Raw genomic sequence first — 17,091 nt, forward strand, 5'->3', positions numbered from 1 at the left:
TTTAATAAGTAAATTTAGTAAAGAAAAGATAACAAAGTCATTATAAAACAATTTTAGTGACTGCTATGTATCAAATGCAAACCCTAATTATACTGAAATAGAATTACACATTCTTGTTCTCCTTTCTTTTGCCTCATAGTGGAATGGGCTTGAAGCTTGTTTTAGTATTTTACTAGTATGGTTTTAGGAGGTTTGCTTGTCCCCTAACTCTACATCTGTGGCAGGGTGGAGGAAGTGTAGGAGGATGCTTTGAATGGTGATTTTTTTTGCTTAATTTTATTGCTTAACGCATTGTAAGCCGCCCTGAGTCTCCGGAGAAGGGCGGCATATAAATCAAATTTTTTAAAAAAAATGGTGCATGTTAAGTTACTCAGCTAGCAGGCTGAGGTACTTCATTTCTCTAGGCCTGAGACTTCTCAGCCGGGCTAATTTTGGTCACAGGGTCACCACACTTTAAAGAGATTGTTAGACAACTGTTTAGAAATAATCTGAATATCAGATCACAAGTTTGGAGGCAAGGCTGCAAAATGCAATGAGGATGCTCCCTATGCTTCACCTATTAGTTTAGCTAACAAGCAGAGCATGTGGTGAAGCAGGAAGGAGTAATCGATAATGGACAAACTCTTTGAGTTGTGCTTCAAAGAAATGATAGTACTTGCAACAAGAGGCCATTGCTATCACCAGATCAAAACAGACTTCCATAAAAAAACCCTTGTGGACAGAAGAAGTGCAAAGTGTATAATATACCCATGGATGACCAAACCACTAAAATAAAGCTGGGGAAACCCAGCACTTTCCTTATTTTTTATTTATTTATTTATTTTAATTTGATTTATATGCCGCCATTCTCCGGAGACTCAGGGCGACTTACAATGCGTTAAGCAATAGCCTTCATACTTTTGTATATTTATACGACGTCAGCTTATTGCCCCCACAAACTGGGTCCTCAATTTACCCACCTTAGAAAGGATGGAAGGCTGAGTCAACCTTGAGCCTGGTGAGAATTGAACTCGTAATAATTGCAGGCAGCTGGATGTTAAATGCTGCCTTAGGAGGCATTAGCCTCCAACGCCACTCAGGCTCCATTTAAATCAACTTTTAAATTTAAATGCAAGACAGGACACTTTTTTAAAAAAACAAATGTGCTAAGCCTGTGCATATTAAGCATCAGCGCAAGCCTTGAAAAGTGACTTGAAAGCCCCAGTCAGGCATTGCGTGAGCATATGCTTTCATAGAAGCCAGGTGTCCAGCCAAAATGGTCATAGGGAGTAGGTCCCAGCAACTAGGGGGAAAAGCTGCCTGGTCACAGCAGCCTAAGGGAACTACTCAGAGTTTGCAAATGCCAATCCTTGGCTGCATTGCTGTCCACTTCATTTAACTTCCTAGAGCATGTCAACAGCAAAGACTGTCTAGGGAAAAAGAAAATCGATACCTGAAAACCAGAACAGGTAAAAATGAGTTCAAGGCTGCCTTAGCTGAGGACTGGGGATGACATTGTTACTGGGATAAATTCCTGATGGGGTTGGGAGGACATGAGGTTATTTTTAGACCAGTATTATTTTGGTCAGTCAGCAGCAACTCAAGGTCTCCGAAAGCTTTAAAGCAGGGATGTCAAACTCAAGGCCCAGGGGTCACATCCGGCCTGCGGGGTGCTTAGATCTGGCCCATGGGGGTGCCTTGGAAATAGCAAAGGACCAGTCCGCAGTGCCTCTGCCAGTGAAAACAGAGCTCAGGCAGGCCGCAGGAGGGTTGCAGGAGGCCATTGCAGCTGGAAACAGAGCTTGCGAGGGCTGTATATGGTCCTCCCGAGCTCTGTTTTCACTGGCAGAGGGTTGCAGGAGGCCGTCACAGCTGGAAATGGAGCTTGGGAACCCGTTTTCATTGGCAGAATGCTTGGGCCACCATAGGCGCCCCTGACACAAGTGACGTTGAGCTGGCCACATCTACCCTGGCCACGTCCAACCTTGGCCCCCCAAGGACAAACACTACCCTGATGTGGCCCTCAATGAAATAGATTTGACACCCCTGCTTTAAAAATTTAATTGCCCCTTTTAAAAATGGGAATATGCATTTTGTGATTTGATTCCAGGAGAGGTCTCCTATTGAAAGATCCCTCATTCCATAGAGTGAGATGACTGTGTTTCATAACACAGTCTTGGTGGCGCAGCAGACTAAAGTGCTGTTAACTAGCACCAGCTGCCTGCAATTACTGCAAGTTCAAATCTCACCAGGCTCAAGGTTGACTCAGCCTTCCATCCTTTCGAGGTAGGTAAAATGAGGACCCGGATTGTGGGGGGCAATAAGCTGACTTTGTATAAAAAAGAACACTGCTTAGGGCCAAAAGCCCTACTAAGCAGGTATATAAAAAAGTATGAAGGCTATTGCTTAATGCATTGTAAACCGCCCTGAGTCTGAGTCCCTGAGAAGGCATATAAATGGAACCAATAAATAAATGAATAAATAAATAAATAAATAAATAGGCTCACGTGGAATATATTTTGTAGAGATACTGGCTGATACATTTAGTGAATGTAAATGTTTATTTTTGATTAGAGTTTGCTTGGAGCATTTTAAGCTATATACTTCATTGCATTTTAATTTTAAAACAATTGATACAGCTTAGAAAACAATATTGGAAAAAACAATCAATCAATAAGGAAGGATTATAGGGCAGTTGTCTACAGGTTGCCTGAATCTGATGAAAATGAGGAAGATCATGGAAAAGTAAATGGAAGACAAAAGTTGCAGTTTTGCATAAGGTCAGGGTGCTATTCTGCATAACCTGTGAAACAACCACTCAGGTTTCATGGGATGAACATATCAGGTAATACGTTCCATTGGACATAAATATTTCTGAGCAAAAATATTGTATTTTGCAAGATTATTTTTCAAAGTCCAGGATATATATGCATTTTGTATGCTGCTTTGATGCCAGATTAGGTTTTGATTCCTGCTGTAAAATTATGAAATAAAGTTCTAAGATTAGATGTTTTCCTTAGCTGGTATAAAATGAGTACAGAAGTATGATGAATATAGTAGTTCCAAGGAATGCAGTGAAGTGGAATATTTTTTTCCAAAGGGGTGGTTTGATATGTTTTGAAGAATTGTCTATGACCCGAGTCTTCAGGGGCTTGAGAACACGATCCCACTGGGTCAGAATTGCATTTCTAGCTTTCTCCCACTTTCCAGGTCCACAAAGGCGATACTGGTAAGAGGTACAAGGACCAAATAATATCTTCAAAGCTAGTTTGGGGTCCTGTAGTAAAAGTAATGGCACATTGGGCTTAACCCCTATGCAAACAGCAATTTCATCCATGTAGTGAACAAATGATTCCTTTTTTTTCTCTGTGTTGGAAATACCCCTGGAGCAGAAGACAAATGGAAATAATAATAAGTATTCTGTAGCTATAGATGGTGAGAAAGACATGGAACTTTGGGGCAATTGTCATGCCATTTGTTGGAGACAGCCTGGTCTGTAAAGTGGGGAATTAGTCTGGAATCTTTACATGGGCACAAGAAGGCAAAGTGAACCTCCCCCCCCCCCCCCCCATTGAATGCCATTGAACATTATCTAGTCTGGCCCAAGTGCAAACCGTTAGTCTGGAAGATTGCTGTGAAATAGGCATGAGCAGTTAAGTAGCTAATTGAACTCTTCATGTGTGGATCTGTTGTTCATGCTTGTCACCATACTGACTTTGGCACTGGGAACTCTAGTTCAGCAACATTCAGAGGGACATTTATTGTGAACTTTGATGTGATAAATTTGACTGAAAGAAGTACATCCTAGATCCAAGCATTAGTGAAAGTGAAATTTGTTAAAATAAAACAGCAACAAATGGCAAAATACATAGTAGGATATAGTAGAGAACGAATTAAAGATGCTATATTGCAAATTTAATTTAGTTAAATGTACATGAAATTAAATAAAATATCCTTGATCAGATTTATATACTTTGGGAGTAGAATTTTGTGCATGCAATTTACAGCCCAATATCATAATGAATAAAAGCCTCTATTCCTGCATTAAACCATGGCATATTGAGTAATAGTTTGAGTTTTCTTTTTGAAACTAAAAAGAAACATGCAATATCTGAAACATCAGAAACAATAGAAATGTTTGAAATACAGAAAGGTTTCCTTCCTTTCTGAAGTTAAATGTGACCCATTCATTTGTAAATCAGTTGAATGTATGTCACAGCAAATTATCTTCCACCCAGAGCAGTAAATTGCTCAGATCTCCTACGTTTTGCCTTGTCCTGGGATCTGTTTACCTCTCTTCTCTAGCACAAGAAAAACTCAATAGCATATTATTTGCTTTTCTTAATGTTATATCTGATTAAAATAAAAACAACGAAAAACCCTACTATTGTCATATATAGCCAAACCAAACATATAACAAGGGTTACCTGGAATCAAAAGTATCTACCGTAATTAGAAGTGTCTAACTACACAGAAAAGCCACAATTGAATAATTCAGATGCTTCTAGGTCAGATTTGTATGGTGTCTCATCCAAAGAATTTTACATAAAAAAGAATGACCTTCTCCCTGTAACTCTCCTATATCCTCCTTATCCCACTCAAAACCCAAAGGAAAAGAGAGAATACTGTGGCTACACAATATCTTTTTTTTAATGGCATTAAGCCTGGAAATATTTCATGAGTCAAGGTGTAGTGCAAGTTATTTTCTATGGCCACATGATGGCACCATATGGACGGTTGACAACTACAAACTGCACAATATATATAATATTTTCTTCTATGGTTTAAGGATTTTCAAACATGTTCTATGTTCTCTAATGCCATTAAAAGGACTGGGGCCAGTATTACAGGTCACCATACCTAGCCCTTCTGCCTCAAGGATCCTAAAATATTTCCTTTTATGTTTAGTATAGATCACCTTTCTATTCAGAGGGTACATTGGGTAACTCTGAAAATAGCATTCAGCATCTATTTAGATAAAAAAAAAACCTTGATAAAGAATATTAAAACAGCCAGGAAAAGTTACACACACTTCTGTACCAGTTAGCTTTTTTACCTATATACTTGAAGCAGCAACTCTTAGGCCACAGTTATATAGCAGTAATATCCACAAGCAGTATGCCAAGATAAAATGTTTTGTCCCAATTGTTGATCTTTTCAATGCTGCAGTAGCAAGAAAGTGGTATGTTCTAGCCTTATTGTTTCAATGCAGGACAAATTAAAAAAAAGTTCTTGGTAAATTCTCTCAGCTATGTACCCCTATAGGCAGGAAAAAGCAACCTTCAATTGTAGTCCCTAATGTAGGAATGGGTAGGAAGCAGAGGCAGCTGCTTAGAATGCCTGATTTAGCAATCTGTCAAGTTACCTAACATGACACAGAGAACTATATAGAAGAATAGGGTTGGACAGGATCTTGGAGGTCTTCTAGTGCAACCTCCTGCCTATAGCAGCAGATCCTAGATTATTCTGGATAGATGGTTATCCAGACGTTCGGAAAACTACAATGATGGAGCAACCACAACTTCCAGAGGCAAACCATTCCAGTGATTAATTGGTCTCACTGTCAAGAAATTTCTCCCTAACTTCTAAGTTGGAGCTCTCTTTACTGTTCTTCCACCCATTAATTCTTGTCCTGCTCTGAGGTGGAGAGTAAGTTGATTCCCTCTTCTCTTTGACAGCTGTTCAAGTATTGGAAGACAGTTATCCTATCACTCCTAGTCTGTCTCTTCATTAGACTAGGCCAGTGATGACGAACCTTTTTGGCACCAAGTGCCCAAACCAGAATGCACGCCGGAGCGTTGGAAACCTGAAGACCAGGTGGCTGGCGTGTGCATGTGCACCGGCCACCTGGTCTTTGGGCTTCCGGTGCTCCGGCACGCGCAAAGACCAGCTGGCCAGCGCGCATGCACGCTGGAAACCAGAAGAGCAGCTGGAGACGGCGCGCGTGCCCATAGAGAGGGCTCACCGTATCACCTCTGCCATGCATGCCATAGGTTTGCCATCACAGGACTAGACATACCTAGCTTCCTCAATCATTCATCATATGGTTTAGCCTCCAGACCCCTTGTCATCTTTGTTGCTCTTCTCTGCACTCTTTTCTAGGATCTCAACATCTTTTCTGTATGGTGGTGACCAGAATTGGATCCAATATTCCCACTGTGGTCTCACAAGTGCTGTATAAAGCGGTACTACCTCTTGAAACTATTCTTCTGTTGATGCAATCCAGGACTTCATTAACTTTTTTGGCAGCTGTAGCACATTGCTGGCTCATACTTATGTGATGGTCTACTAGATATGCTGGTCTACTATAATAAAGATTTGAATTGATTTGACAAACAAGATTGAATAAGACATTTGAAAACCATTTGTGAGGCATTATATGGGTAGATGTCCAATCTTTCCATGATCAAATGGCATATCCTAATTCTGAGTTACCATATCATTGATGTAATGAGCTATCAGGAGAAAAGAGAAAAATTACTTTAAAACTGGAACAGATAAAGATTAGTTAAACTGATTCAGCTAGGGTTTGGGGATGAGATGAAGGCAATGTCATCAGGACATGGTATTTAAAAACTGGAACATGTTTATCCTGTGGTTAGGGGGATATGAAGGTAAGACCTTAGGCTCAATTTTTCTTTCTAAACCAGTCAATGTCAATAGAGGACCAGTTGCTAAAATGCACATAAACATGCCCAAGAAATTACCAGGAGTTGATCTGAGTAGAATTAGAGATTATTTTTTTACATTTAAAAAAACAGTGTGGAACTTTGTTATGCCCTTTCCAATTTACTTCATTCTTTGTGATATGTTTTGCCTCATCTTATTTTAGGAGTATCATGTCTTCTCTTTAAAGAGTTCCTGTCTGTTAACTTCTTCCCAGGAACTTTGCATACACTTTTCAGGGAATTTTGCCAGAATGATACCTTGAATTAATATTTGTTTACTCCCTGGGTTAACATTTTCTTTTCTAATTCACTGAAGCTGAGAGGCAAAAAGTACTAACTACAGCTTTTAAAATAATATATAACATTTCATACTTTTTAAGGAGCCTTTTCTTCTGCTTAGCAATTTCATTCATCATTCTGTTCATTGGAGGCAGCTTATTAGATCCTGGTAAGGAAAAAAAAAGGAAACAACATGGATGAGTTTTGACCATGACAACCTCAGCTGTTGCTTTGAGTTTCTTTAGGCAAAATGGCCTGTTAGGCCACACTCTGTGGCTAGTCACAATGTTAACTATAAAATGGTCATTTTCCAGAGCGCTGTGTCTCCACTCCATAGATGGGATCAATCCTCCTTTCTGACAGCAACTGAGAGAACTTAAACAGAAATGGGGGAGGAGCTGGTTGGAGGTGAGCAACGGCTGTAAGGAGCTCTCCCAAATTAGGTTTTTCTTTTTTAACGTTTTTAAAGTATTTTTATATTTTTAATTCATTTTTAATCTATTTTTAATTTATACTGGACTTTTACAAAGCACATATAGTGTGGCTACTGTTTGTTTTAGACATATTTTAACAATACTACAACCTGCATTCCTGGCTTAGGCTACTCCTGTGACTTCTCCTTGCAAGGCCTGAAATTCAGATTATTGGACTTGTTGACAAACCTCAGTGGAGGCCCTTAACATCGGAGGGGATTTTGAGCTGTTTGTATTTGGAACGAGTACAGTAAGGAACTGGCTGGCTGCAGACGCTCCCGGTAGGCCTGCTTTTAATGAAACTCTATCAGCTTTTTAGTCTCTTTCTCCCACATATTTCCCCTGTGAAATAATTTAAACAATTTAAACAATTCTGAAAATAGATGATAGCAAAGAAGTGGGAGTAAAAGACAAGCCGTTGTTTGGAAAGGAGATTGGTTTTTACCTCCGTGGTGCCTTGGCTGAGACCATCATTAAGGCCTACCTTAACTACGATTGCCGAGGGAGGATAAATTGTTGCGATATTTAATTTCGCTGGGAGATACTGGATCAACTATCTACCAGAATGGTGAAGAAGAGTAAGAGGCAGAGAGCTTACTCTCTCTCCCCAAAATCTATGACAGAACTTAATTACTCCAAGCCTCTTAAACAGCTTAAATTGGATGACTTTATGGAGAGGTGTAATCCAGAACCCCAATCTGAACTTCGAACTTTGTCTCTGTCGACTGTATCATTGGGAGAGGGAGATACAGAAAGGGAGCTTTCTTCCCGGATTTCAGATTTAAACTCGCCTGATAGAATGGGTGACTTTTCAAGCTTTATCCCCTCTCCTACTTCTAGCTGTTTAAAAGAAGTTCCGACATATTCAGACCTCAGAGAGATGGTCTGTACTCAGAGTATGTTAACTGCGCACATAGTAGATTCAATATATGACTTACTGACATCGATCAAAAGAGACGTCGAGAGGATCTTCCAATTCTTAAATGGCCCTCACCCTGCAGCTAAGGAGGGTGAGACTGCACACCGTCCTGACACGCGGAGAGAGTGGAAGGGTTTAAGACCTCAACCCAAACAACAAAGCATTGCAAGTACTGACGCTAACCCTCATCAAGGAAGAAGGTTGTTAAAGAAACAAATTGCTTTAAGGATAAGGAAAATCCCATGCAATAGAGGACGATGGACTTCAAAGGAAAGGATAATCCTCTCACTTGCACAGCTATTGAAATCTGATCCTTTATTAATAGATCTACTCAGATACCAAAAACTTCCCCAGCATAGCAATTGTGTTCGACTAATACTGCATTTTGACAGCAATACTATTCCGAATGCTGTAATGAAAAGAAAAGGATCCCTGCTCAGATTTGAAGTCATTCCTACAAGAGTCTTCTCGAGTGGGCCTATTAAACCGCTTTTACAAGGACTTAACCAAACATCAAAAATGGTACCTAGGAACCACTCTGCTACCTCCAGGGTCTTTCCTCTAGAATCCGGAGAACCTATGGAGGCAGGCCAGACCAGGGAGGTCCCACATATGAAGGCAAGCACCGACAAGCCAGAGGATGTTATAATCAGCTAATTTGTCTCCTTGTCTCCAAAGGAGCAAAGGTCGATGTTAATTGAATTTGACTTATTAAGATCTTCGCTAGCAGAAGCCTGCAGTTCAACGAGAAGGCTATCCAAGTTGGAAGAACAGGGAAAGCATGTTCAGACAAGGCCTAAAGTTGTTAAGTCCGTCCAGAGGGATAGAAGGGAAGGCAAAAGACTGTTCAAAGAAACAAAGACCATGAATGTAGTGGCAGAAGTTCACCCTCCCCCAACTGTGCAATTGCTCTCACCTGTCTCATCTTCCTTAAGAACGGGGGAGGCACTTCCGCAACAATCAGAGGCCACTTTTGACTCCTTTGGCACTCCAGAGAAGGCGGTGGTAGTAATTCCGGACCCCTCCACCAGAAGGGTGGAGGAAGAGACACAAGGAGTAGTGCCTCGGGGTGATTGACTAGACAACAAATGGCCAATAACTAGGGTATCTTATATCCCTAGCCTTTCCCTCCTGTCCTGGAATATAGCGGGCTGGAAAGGCATTGCAAACTGGATGGATTTTATAAAACTGATTTCAACACATCATCTCATCCTCCTTCAAGAAACCTGGCTGACTACTAATGATCCACAGATCAGCTTACCGGGCTTTGCCTCATGGCATAAACCGGCAGGCAAAGTCAATTTAAGAGGGAGGGCAATTGGGGGCTTAACCACGATGGTCAAAAGGGATACAGGATGGAAGGGTGAAGAAATTTCTTTAGACCCTCAATTCCAATATATTCTGCCTATTAGATTTTCGTTCAGGGGGATGGACTTAATCTTAATTAATGTATATATCGCTCCTTTTTCATTCCACCTTCTAGGAAGGGATTTGTGGGATGAATTAGATTCAGTATTAGCTACCTTAAAGGGGCGCTTTCCCCAAGCAAAAATTATATTAGCTGGAGATACTAATGCAAGACTAGGCCCCTCAATGAAGAGCTATGCTAACCGAGGCCTGGTACCAACTGGATACTTTTATAATGAGTTCACCTGGTCCTCAATGGACAAGAGGACCAATAAATATGCCCAGAGATTAATTTCCCTGCTGTTTATGAATGATATGCAAGTACTTAGTGGCTTGAGTGATGGGTATATATATCCCTATACTTTCTTGTCCAACAAAACATCAACCTCTATCGATTATATCTGCACTTCCTCTAGTGTAGTACACCATTTTTCAGATGTAAGAGCTATATTTAGAGAGGAAAGTGACCACTTTCCCATCACGGCTCTGGTTTCACTCTCTTCAGAAGTTAGGCCTCATTCAAGAGAGGAAATTGACACCTTAGTAAACGCCCGGGTTTATAACTACAAAAGGTTAAATTGGCACAGACTTGATGTCAAATCTGTGACCACTTATTTGGGCTCAGACGAAGCCAGGCAGCTAGCAAGGGAAATCTCCCAATCTAAGCCCGGAGACAACACCCCAATGCCAGCTTATATAGAGCTAACTTCTACTCTTAAGAACTTAATGATCCAGAATGATAGAAAAGTAGATGGGATCTCTAGAAAGTGGTTTGATGATGATTGTCATAGCTTGAGGTCAAATCTAAGAGCCGCAGTTAGGAAAGTTAACCGGTCCAGGCAGGATGGGGATTATTCAAATATGGTTCAACTCAGGAGAGCATACAAATCCCTCCTGAAAAACAAGAAAAGTAGCTATAATACCAGGATGTGGAAAGAGGTAGAAATGGCAGCGAAATCCCAATTCCCTATGATCTTTTGGCATAAGATAGCCGGCATATTAAAACAACGTTCCCCATTTATGGACACTGATATATCAGCAGCAAAATGGGAGAAGCACTATCTTGCTTTATTTGATGGTAATAATACAACAAATGTCTTGCAACTGGATATTCTCCAGCAGGAATTAAGGAAATGTCCGGAATGGACACCAGTTACCTCTACCGAAGTTAAACATATAATTCAATCCTTAAAAGCCGGGAAGGCCCCTGGAGAGGACTTGCTGCCTCCTGAACTCTTTAGGTCCAACATTGACTTTTGGGTACCGGTGCTGGTAGCACTGTTTACTTATATCGATAAAGTAGGGATAATCCCTGAAGGATGGAGGTTAGCTATAGTTTTTCCAATTTTCAAGAAAGGTGACAGAGCCGCCCCATCCAACTACCGCCCCATCAGTCTTCTTAATATAATTTCAAAAATGTATACGAAACATCTGCTAAATAAAATAGAGGACTGGTGCTTGGATAAGGAAATTCTGGCAAATGAGCAGGCAGGTTTTAGATCAGGTAGGTCTACCATTGACAATTGTTTTGTCCTTTCCCACTTAATTAATAAATACAAGACCCAGGGGAAAAAGCTGTATACCGCCTTTATTGACCTTACCGCTGCTTTTGATTCTATAGATAGGAACCATTTGTGGAGGAAACTACAAGTCATGGGGATGGACCCCAGACTTATTTTGTTGATCAGGACTCTCTATACTAATATGGCAATTAGAGTCAGATATGCAGCAAATGGGGCCTCAACAAACAGCATACCAACAACTAGAGGAGTGAGGCAGGGCTGCCTGCTGGGCCCTACTCTTTTTAACCTTTATATAAATGATATCCCAGTGCAGCTGGAAGATCTTCTGACGCATAGCCCCCAAATAGGCTCTAGATTTATTAACGTATTAATGTACGCCGATGACTTAGTGCTGTTTTCTAGAACCCAAATAGGAATGAGGAGACTTCTTGCCAAGCTCACACGTTATTGTACTACAAACCACTTGACTATAAATGTAGCTAAATCAAAAGTTTTAGTCTTTGGCAATAAGAATGAAAAGCACAATTGGCAGATTAATGACACAAAGATTGAGCAAGTTACCCAATATACTTATCTTGGAATTGTTTTTTCCAGGGCAGGAGGTTGGACTCCGCACCATCAATACCTTTCTCAAAAGGTCAGAGCAGGAGCAAGCCTTGTATCCAAATTAAGTAAACGTATCCAACCAACCTCCATTTTACCTCTTCGTAAAGTCTTTCAGGCTAAACTTGTTCCGATCATGCTCTATGGTGCCGAAATTTGGGGTCTTACAGAGGCCCCCATATTGGAGAGAACTCAAAATAATTTGTTAAGAAGGATGCTCAGGGTAAACAATTCCACTTCAGCTGCAGCCGTCAGAGCTGAATTGGGACATTTCTCACTGTACACCTATACAATCACTAGGGCGGTAGCCTACTGGCTAAAAATGACTCAGATGGAAGCCAGCAGACTCCCCAAAATCTGCCTAGAGGAACAGCAGATTTCAAAGCCTCAAAGGTATTCCTGGCTAGCCCGGCTGTCAGAAATATTGAACCGATATGGCGTAGAGTTCCCGTTGTGTGACACACTGAAGCAAGTTAAACAACGGATTAAAGATATACATGGGCAAATGGACATGGCAACTCTTTCAACTAATCACTCCCTTAAACTGCTGACAGCAGTTAAAACAACTTTCACCCTGGAAAGTATTTACATTTAGAAATGCCATCAGTGGAGAGACAGTTATTTGTTAAGTTTAGATTCAAACTTTTAGATACCAACGTTAAATTTGGCCGTTACCGGAAAATCCCGTATGACAAAAGAACATGTATATGTGGGGTAAACGTCGTGGAGGACACGGCACATATAATATTCAAATGTAGGCTGTATGAGGAAGTAAGAAAACAATATCTGTCCCCAATTATAAATAAATTTCCCCACTGGAATATAAGGCATAAATTAGCATTTCTGTTGAAAGCTGACTCTCCTCCCATGGTAAGGGCTATCACTCGCTATCTTAAAAGGATGACAGCAATACGAGCCAGTTATATCGAAAAGAATTTCATTGATTGTAAGAAAGATGAGCTGAGTTAGAGAGGAGCTATCTTATTTGGGTTATCTAGTCTTGGCAACTTAGCTATTGAAATCTGATATTGTAAAATTTTAATGTCATATATCATATATTTTTAGATTGTTATTTCTGTAACTGTTTTGCCTTTTTGCCTTTTTCTTTTCTGTTTTGTTTGAAAAGGCCTTCGGGCTATTCAATAAACAAATACAATACAACTTAAACAAAAAAATTTAACACTCACTCTGTGCTCTAGCCACGCCCTCCTTACCCAAACTTCCCCAGTCTTTCTCTCAGTTGCTGACAGACTGAGGTGAATTTTTAGCTCTGTGCTCTGGTTAGGTAGTGCGAATAGGCTTTTTATTTATTTTTTATTATATTTTTTTCTTCCTTGCGGTGGAGAGCGGAAGATTGGAGATTAGCTTACCCGCCAGTCAGCTGTAGTCGCCAGTAACGTGCCTGAACGACCCAGGCCGTTCTGAGCTTCGCGCTTGCAGCGCTCTCAGCAGCCGGATTCCGACCCCGCGGGGCGGATCCGGCCAACATTTTGCCGCCGGTGGAGTGGGTGCTGGGCGGTTTCTTCTGTCTCATCTCCTCCACCACGAGGTTGTTTGTTTCCAGCATGGCTCTCCGGTGTTAGATAGGAGGCAGCGGTGCGGGCGCATGAATTTCGTGCCTTTGGAGCTGAATCATCAGAACGAGTGGCTGCGGTCCTGTCAGGTTTCTGCGGGCAGCGTGGTCCTCGTGGGGCCAGAAAGCACTTTGGAAGATCGTCGGCTGCTGTGAGTTGTTGGGAGGAACTGCGCAGCCATTTCCTGGGCCGCCAGTCTCCGGAGCTGTGTTTCCTTTGGTTGGGCCTTGCTCCCAGTAGTTGTTTGGGGCGGAATTTGCTGGCTCACTACGGCCACCATTTTTGGAGCCGCTCACCATCGCGCCCGCCATTTTGTTGAGGGAAGTTAGCGTGGCACGCAACAAAACGCTTCTGGCCCTCCCACGCTGGTTGGGAGGGGCGTTTCTCCCCCCCACACGAAGGGATCATATCGTTATAAGGCCCTGTCACTCTTGCCTTCCTTGATAGCCTGGAACCAAGTTTGCCTCCCTTACTGCAGGTGTGCTGTTTGGGTGCCATATCTGCCTATTAATAACCCCCTCTTGGGTGACTGAGCCTTTGGGGGTCCTTTTGCCTTACGAGTTCTTAGTTTCATATTTATATTATATATATATATATATATATATATTATATACTCGTAAACATTTATCCTTCAAATATATACAATGGCAGATTCCTCGCTGTCTTCTGACCTCAAACAGGAGACTAGCCCTCCTAGGTCAGTCAGATCACATAAATCCAAAGGGGGCAAGCGGTCTGTGTCTGGCAGCCGCATGTCTCATCGCTCCAGGTCGTCTGTTGCTTCTGACAGGGATGCCCTCAGGCGCCATAAGGCATTTGAGTACCAGTATGAAAAGGCCAAGCGGGCCGCTGACACTTCAGCAGCTCTTTCTACTCCTGAGACTGCTAGCAAGGAGTCCCATGTACCAGTCCCCCGGGCCTTGTCAAAAAGGGTCTCGCAATCCTACCTGATGTGTCAGCTGTGGGTTTGGCCTCATCCCCTCCGCCTCGCAGACAGGTTCCTTCGGCAACCTTTACGCCCATGGCAGCAGGGCTTCGACCTGTGGACCCGCCTTCTGCGGGCACACAAATGGACTTTCAAACCATGCTGTCCATGGCCTTGGCATCTATCATGGCCGCTGGAGCTCAGCACTCAGCCCAGGGGGCCCCTCCTGCACCTAGCCAAGCTGCATCCTCCGCTTCAACCCATCGCAGGACCCGCTCTCCTCATCAACGTGAGACTGACTCTTCTGCTGATTCGGACCATGGGGAGGACTACCCGGAAGATCTCGCATTCTCGGAGGACGAGGGTTTGTTGCCTGACTCCCCGGCTTTCACGGGCCTTTTTTGACCTGCGTTATTCAAGTCCCTTCTCCACAAGGCGCGCTTGACAACTAATCTGGGTTCGGTAGGGGCGCAACCTTCTACTTCCCAATCTGAGTCAGGTCCGCATGATGCCTTGTTCAAGCAAGCTAAGCAAGAGAAGGACTTCATTCCATGTCCCCAGCTGTTCATGGATGTTCTTCAAGCCCCTTGGGGTCAGCCTGGATCGTCGACGGCACCAAACAATCAGGACAGGAAACTTTACTGTCCTGCACCTGAGTTGGAAGCGTTGTTGGACTTACCGGCCGTTGACGCTCCGGTGGCGGGTCTCACATCTCAGTCGATGATTTCGGCAGACCCACTGGACGGCCTGAAGGCGGAGGACAGGTGCATGGAACTGGCCTTTCGGAAATCACACCAGGCTGTGGCCTAGACCATCAGGACCGCAACTGCCACGTCATTTTTTAATCGCGCCTCCTTGATTTGGCTGAAACAGTTGCAGGAACGCCTTCCTCCCGAGGAAACCCATTTGCACCAAGACGTTAACAAGATTATTGCGGCCACGGAATATTCTGCTGATACGTCCTTGAATTCTGTTAAGTTTGCATCACGTGCCTTGGTGTCTTCCATCACATCTTGGCATCTCTTCTGGCTGCGACCTTGGAAGGCCGACGTCAAGACAAAATGGAAGCTAGCTGCTGCCGCTTACAAATCGCCCAACCTCTTCGGTGCTGCTCTCGACCCTGTTCTCGTTGAGGACAAGGATAAGCGAAAGGTCCTTCCATCGGCCTTTCGTAGGCAGAGTGGCGCTATACACCTTACACACAGCGGCAGCCCTTTCGGCCTTACTCGGGGGCTGGTGGGTCCTCCTCTTACCGACAACCTTTCCAATCATCCGACCGTTTTTCAGACAGGCAAAGATTCCGGGACCGTGGCAGGCAGCAGTCCGCGTCGAAGCGCCCCTTTCATGGCTCCGGTTCCAAGCCCTATCATCAGGGAAAATGACTCACCGCCATCCGGTCCCGTTGGTGGTCGGCTGCAAGCCTTTCATCGTCAGTGGGCAGCGTCAATGTCGGACATGTGGGTTCATCGCACTGTGGCCCAAGGACTCTTGATTGAATTCGTAGATCGTCCTCCGAGTCATTTCGTCGGGTGCCCTGTGCCTCGATCAGCCGAGCTCCGTCGTCTCATGTCAGCAGAAATAACTCACCTGTTGGATATCAAGGCGATAGAACCGGTTCCCGAGGACTTGTTAGGGACAGGGTTTTACTCGATTCTCTTCCTGGTCCCCAAAAGCTCGGGGGGCGTCAGAGGGATTCTCAACTTGAAAGACCTGAATCGGGCGGTTCATTACCGCCAATTCAAAATGCACTCGCTGCGGTCAATACTGGCTTCAGTTCGGCAGGGAAACCTCATGCAATCAGTGGACTTACGCGAGGCTTATCTCCATGTGCCAGTGCATCCCTCCCATCACAGGTTTCTGCGGTTCGAGTATGTGGGCAGGCATTATCAGTACTGTGCCATGCCATTTGGACTTTCCTCGGCACCCAGGACATTCACCAAGCTGGTGGTAGCGGTGGTTGCGACTCTCAGGCCGGTTCCGGTGAGACTATTGTGTTATCTAGACGACATCCTAGTCCTCTCGTCATCCTGGGATCAAGCAGCACAAGACATGGACCGGGTCCTTTCGGCCTTCCGGTGGCACGGGTTCACCATAAACTTGGACAAGAGTCTGTTCATTCCGTCCACCTCCATTCTGCATCTTGGATAGGTGATAGACTCGGCCAAGGGGCAGGTCTTTTTGTCCCCAGAAAGGATGCGGAGCATCAGGAGTTTGTTAGACCAGGTTCTGGCCCAGAGGTCGGTGCCTCTACGGACCCTCTCGCAGCTACTCAGGATACTGGTCTCGTGTTTCCACATTGTCCCTTGGGCGCGCAGACACTCTCGCCCATTACAATGGTTTCTCCTCCCCTTCCAGCGGAGGGGAGTTTCCAGCACCTCCAGGACTGTGTTCGTCCCTCCGCAGATGAGATTGTCCCTACGTTGGTGGAAGTCACCAGCACTTCGGCAGGGCTGTCACTTTCTGGACCAGAAGTGGATCGTTCTGACCACAGATGCCAGTCTGCAAGGCTGGGGTGCCCACTTGGACAACCAAGTAGCTCAAGGACTGTGGTCAAAATCGGAGAGACTTCACAGCATCAATTTGCTCGAGCTGAGGGCGATTCGTCTTGCTCTGCTTCATTTCTCTGCGACAGTACACGGACATCACTTATTGATCCTCACGGACAATACTACTTCGCCGCCCTCATTGCATCTGCAGAAAACCGCCCAGTGGCCCTGTTTCGTGTGACCCGCTCCCTCCTC

At 43.7% G+C, this 17,091-nt stretch overlaps 1 protein-coding gene across 2 annotated transcripts in view; it reads right to left on the reverse strand.

Moving 5' to 3' along the window:
• Window positions 1-2,521: 2,521 nt before the first annotated feature.
• Window positions 2,522-17,091, reverse strand: part of LOC117661220 (dimethylaniline monooxygenase [N-oxide-forming] 4-like) — a 46,447-nt gene continuing 31,877 nt past the window's right edge. For both annotated transcript variants that reach the window (XM_034409837.3, XM_034409836.3), the window contains exons 8-9: window positions 7,020-7,092; window positions 2,522-3,362 (exon numbers count right to left, since the gene is read on the reverse strand). In XM_034409837.3, coding sequence (XP_034265728.2) covers window positions 2,996-3,362; window positions 7,020-7,092 — 440 coding nt within the window. In that variant the 3' untranslated portion in view covers window positions 2,522-2,995. The remainder of the gene's footprint in view (window positions 3,363-7,019; window positions 7,093-17,091) is intronic.

Source organism: Pantherophis guttatus, chromosome 3, assembly GCF_059756535.1.
Source record: "Pantherophis guttatus breed Tessera chromosome 3, ASM5975653v1, whole genome shotgun sequence".
Taxonomy (NCBI): Eukaryota; Metazoa; Chordata; class Lepidosauria; order Squamata; family Colubridae; genus Pantherophis; species Pantherophis guttatus.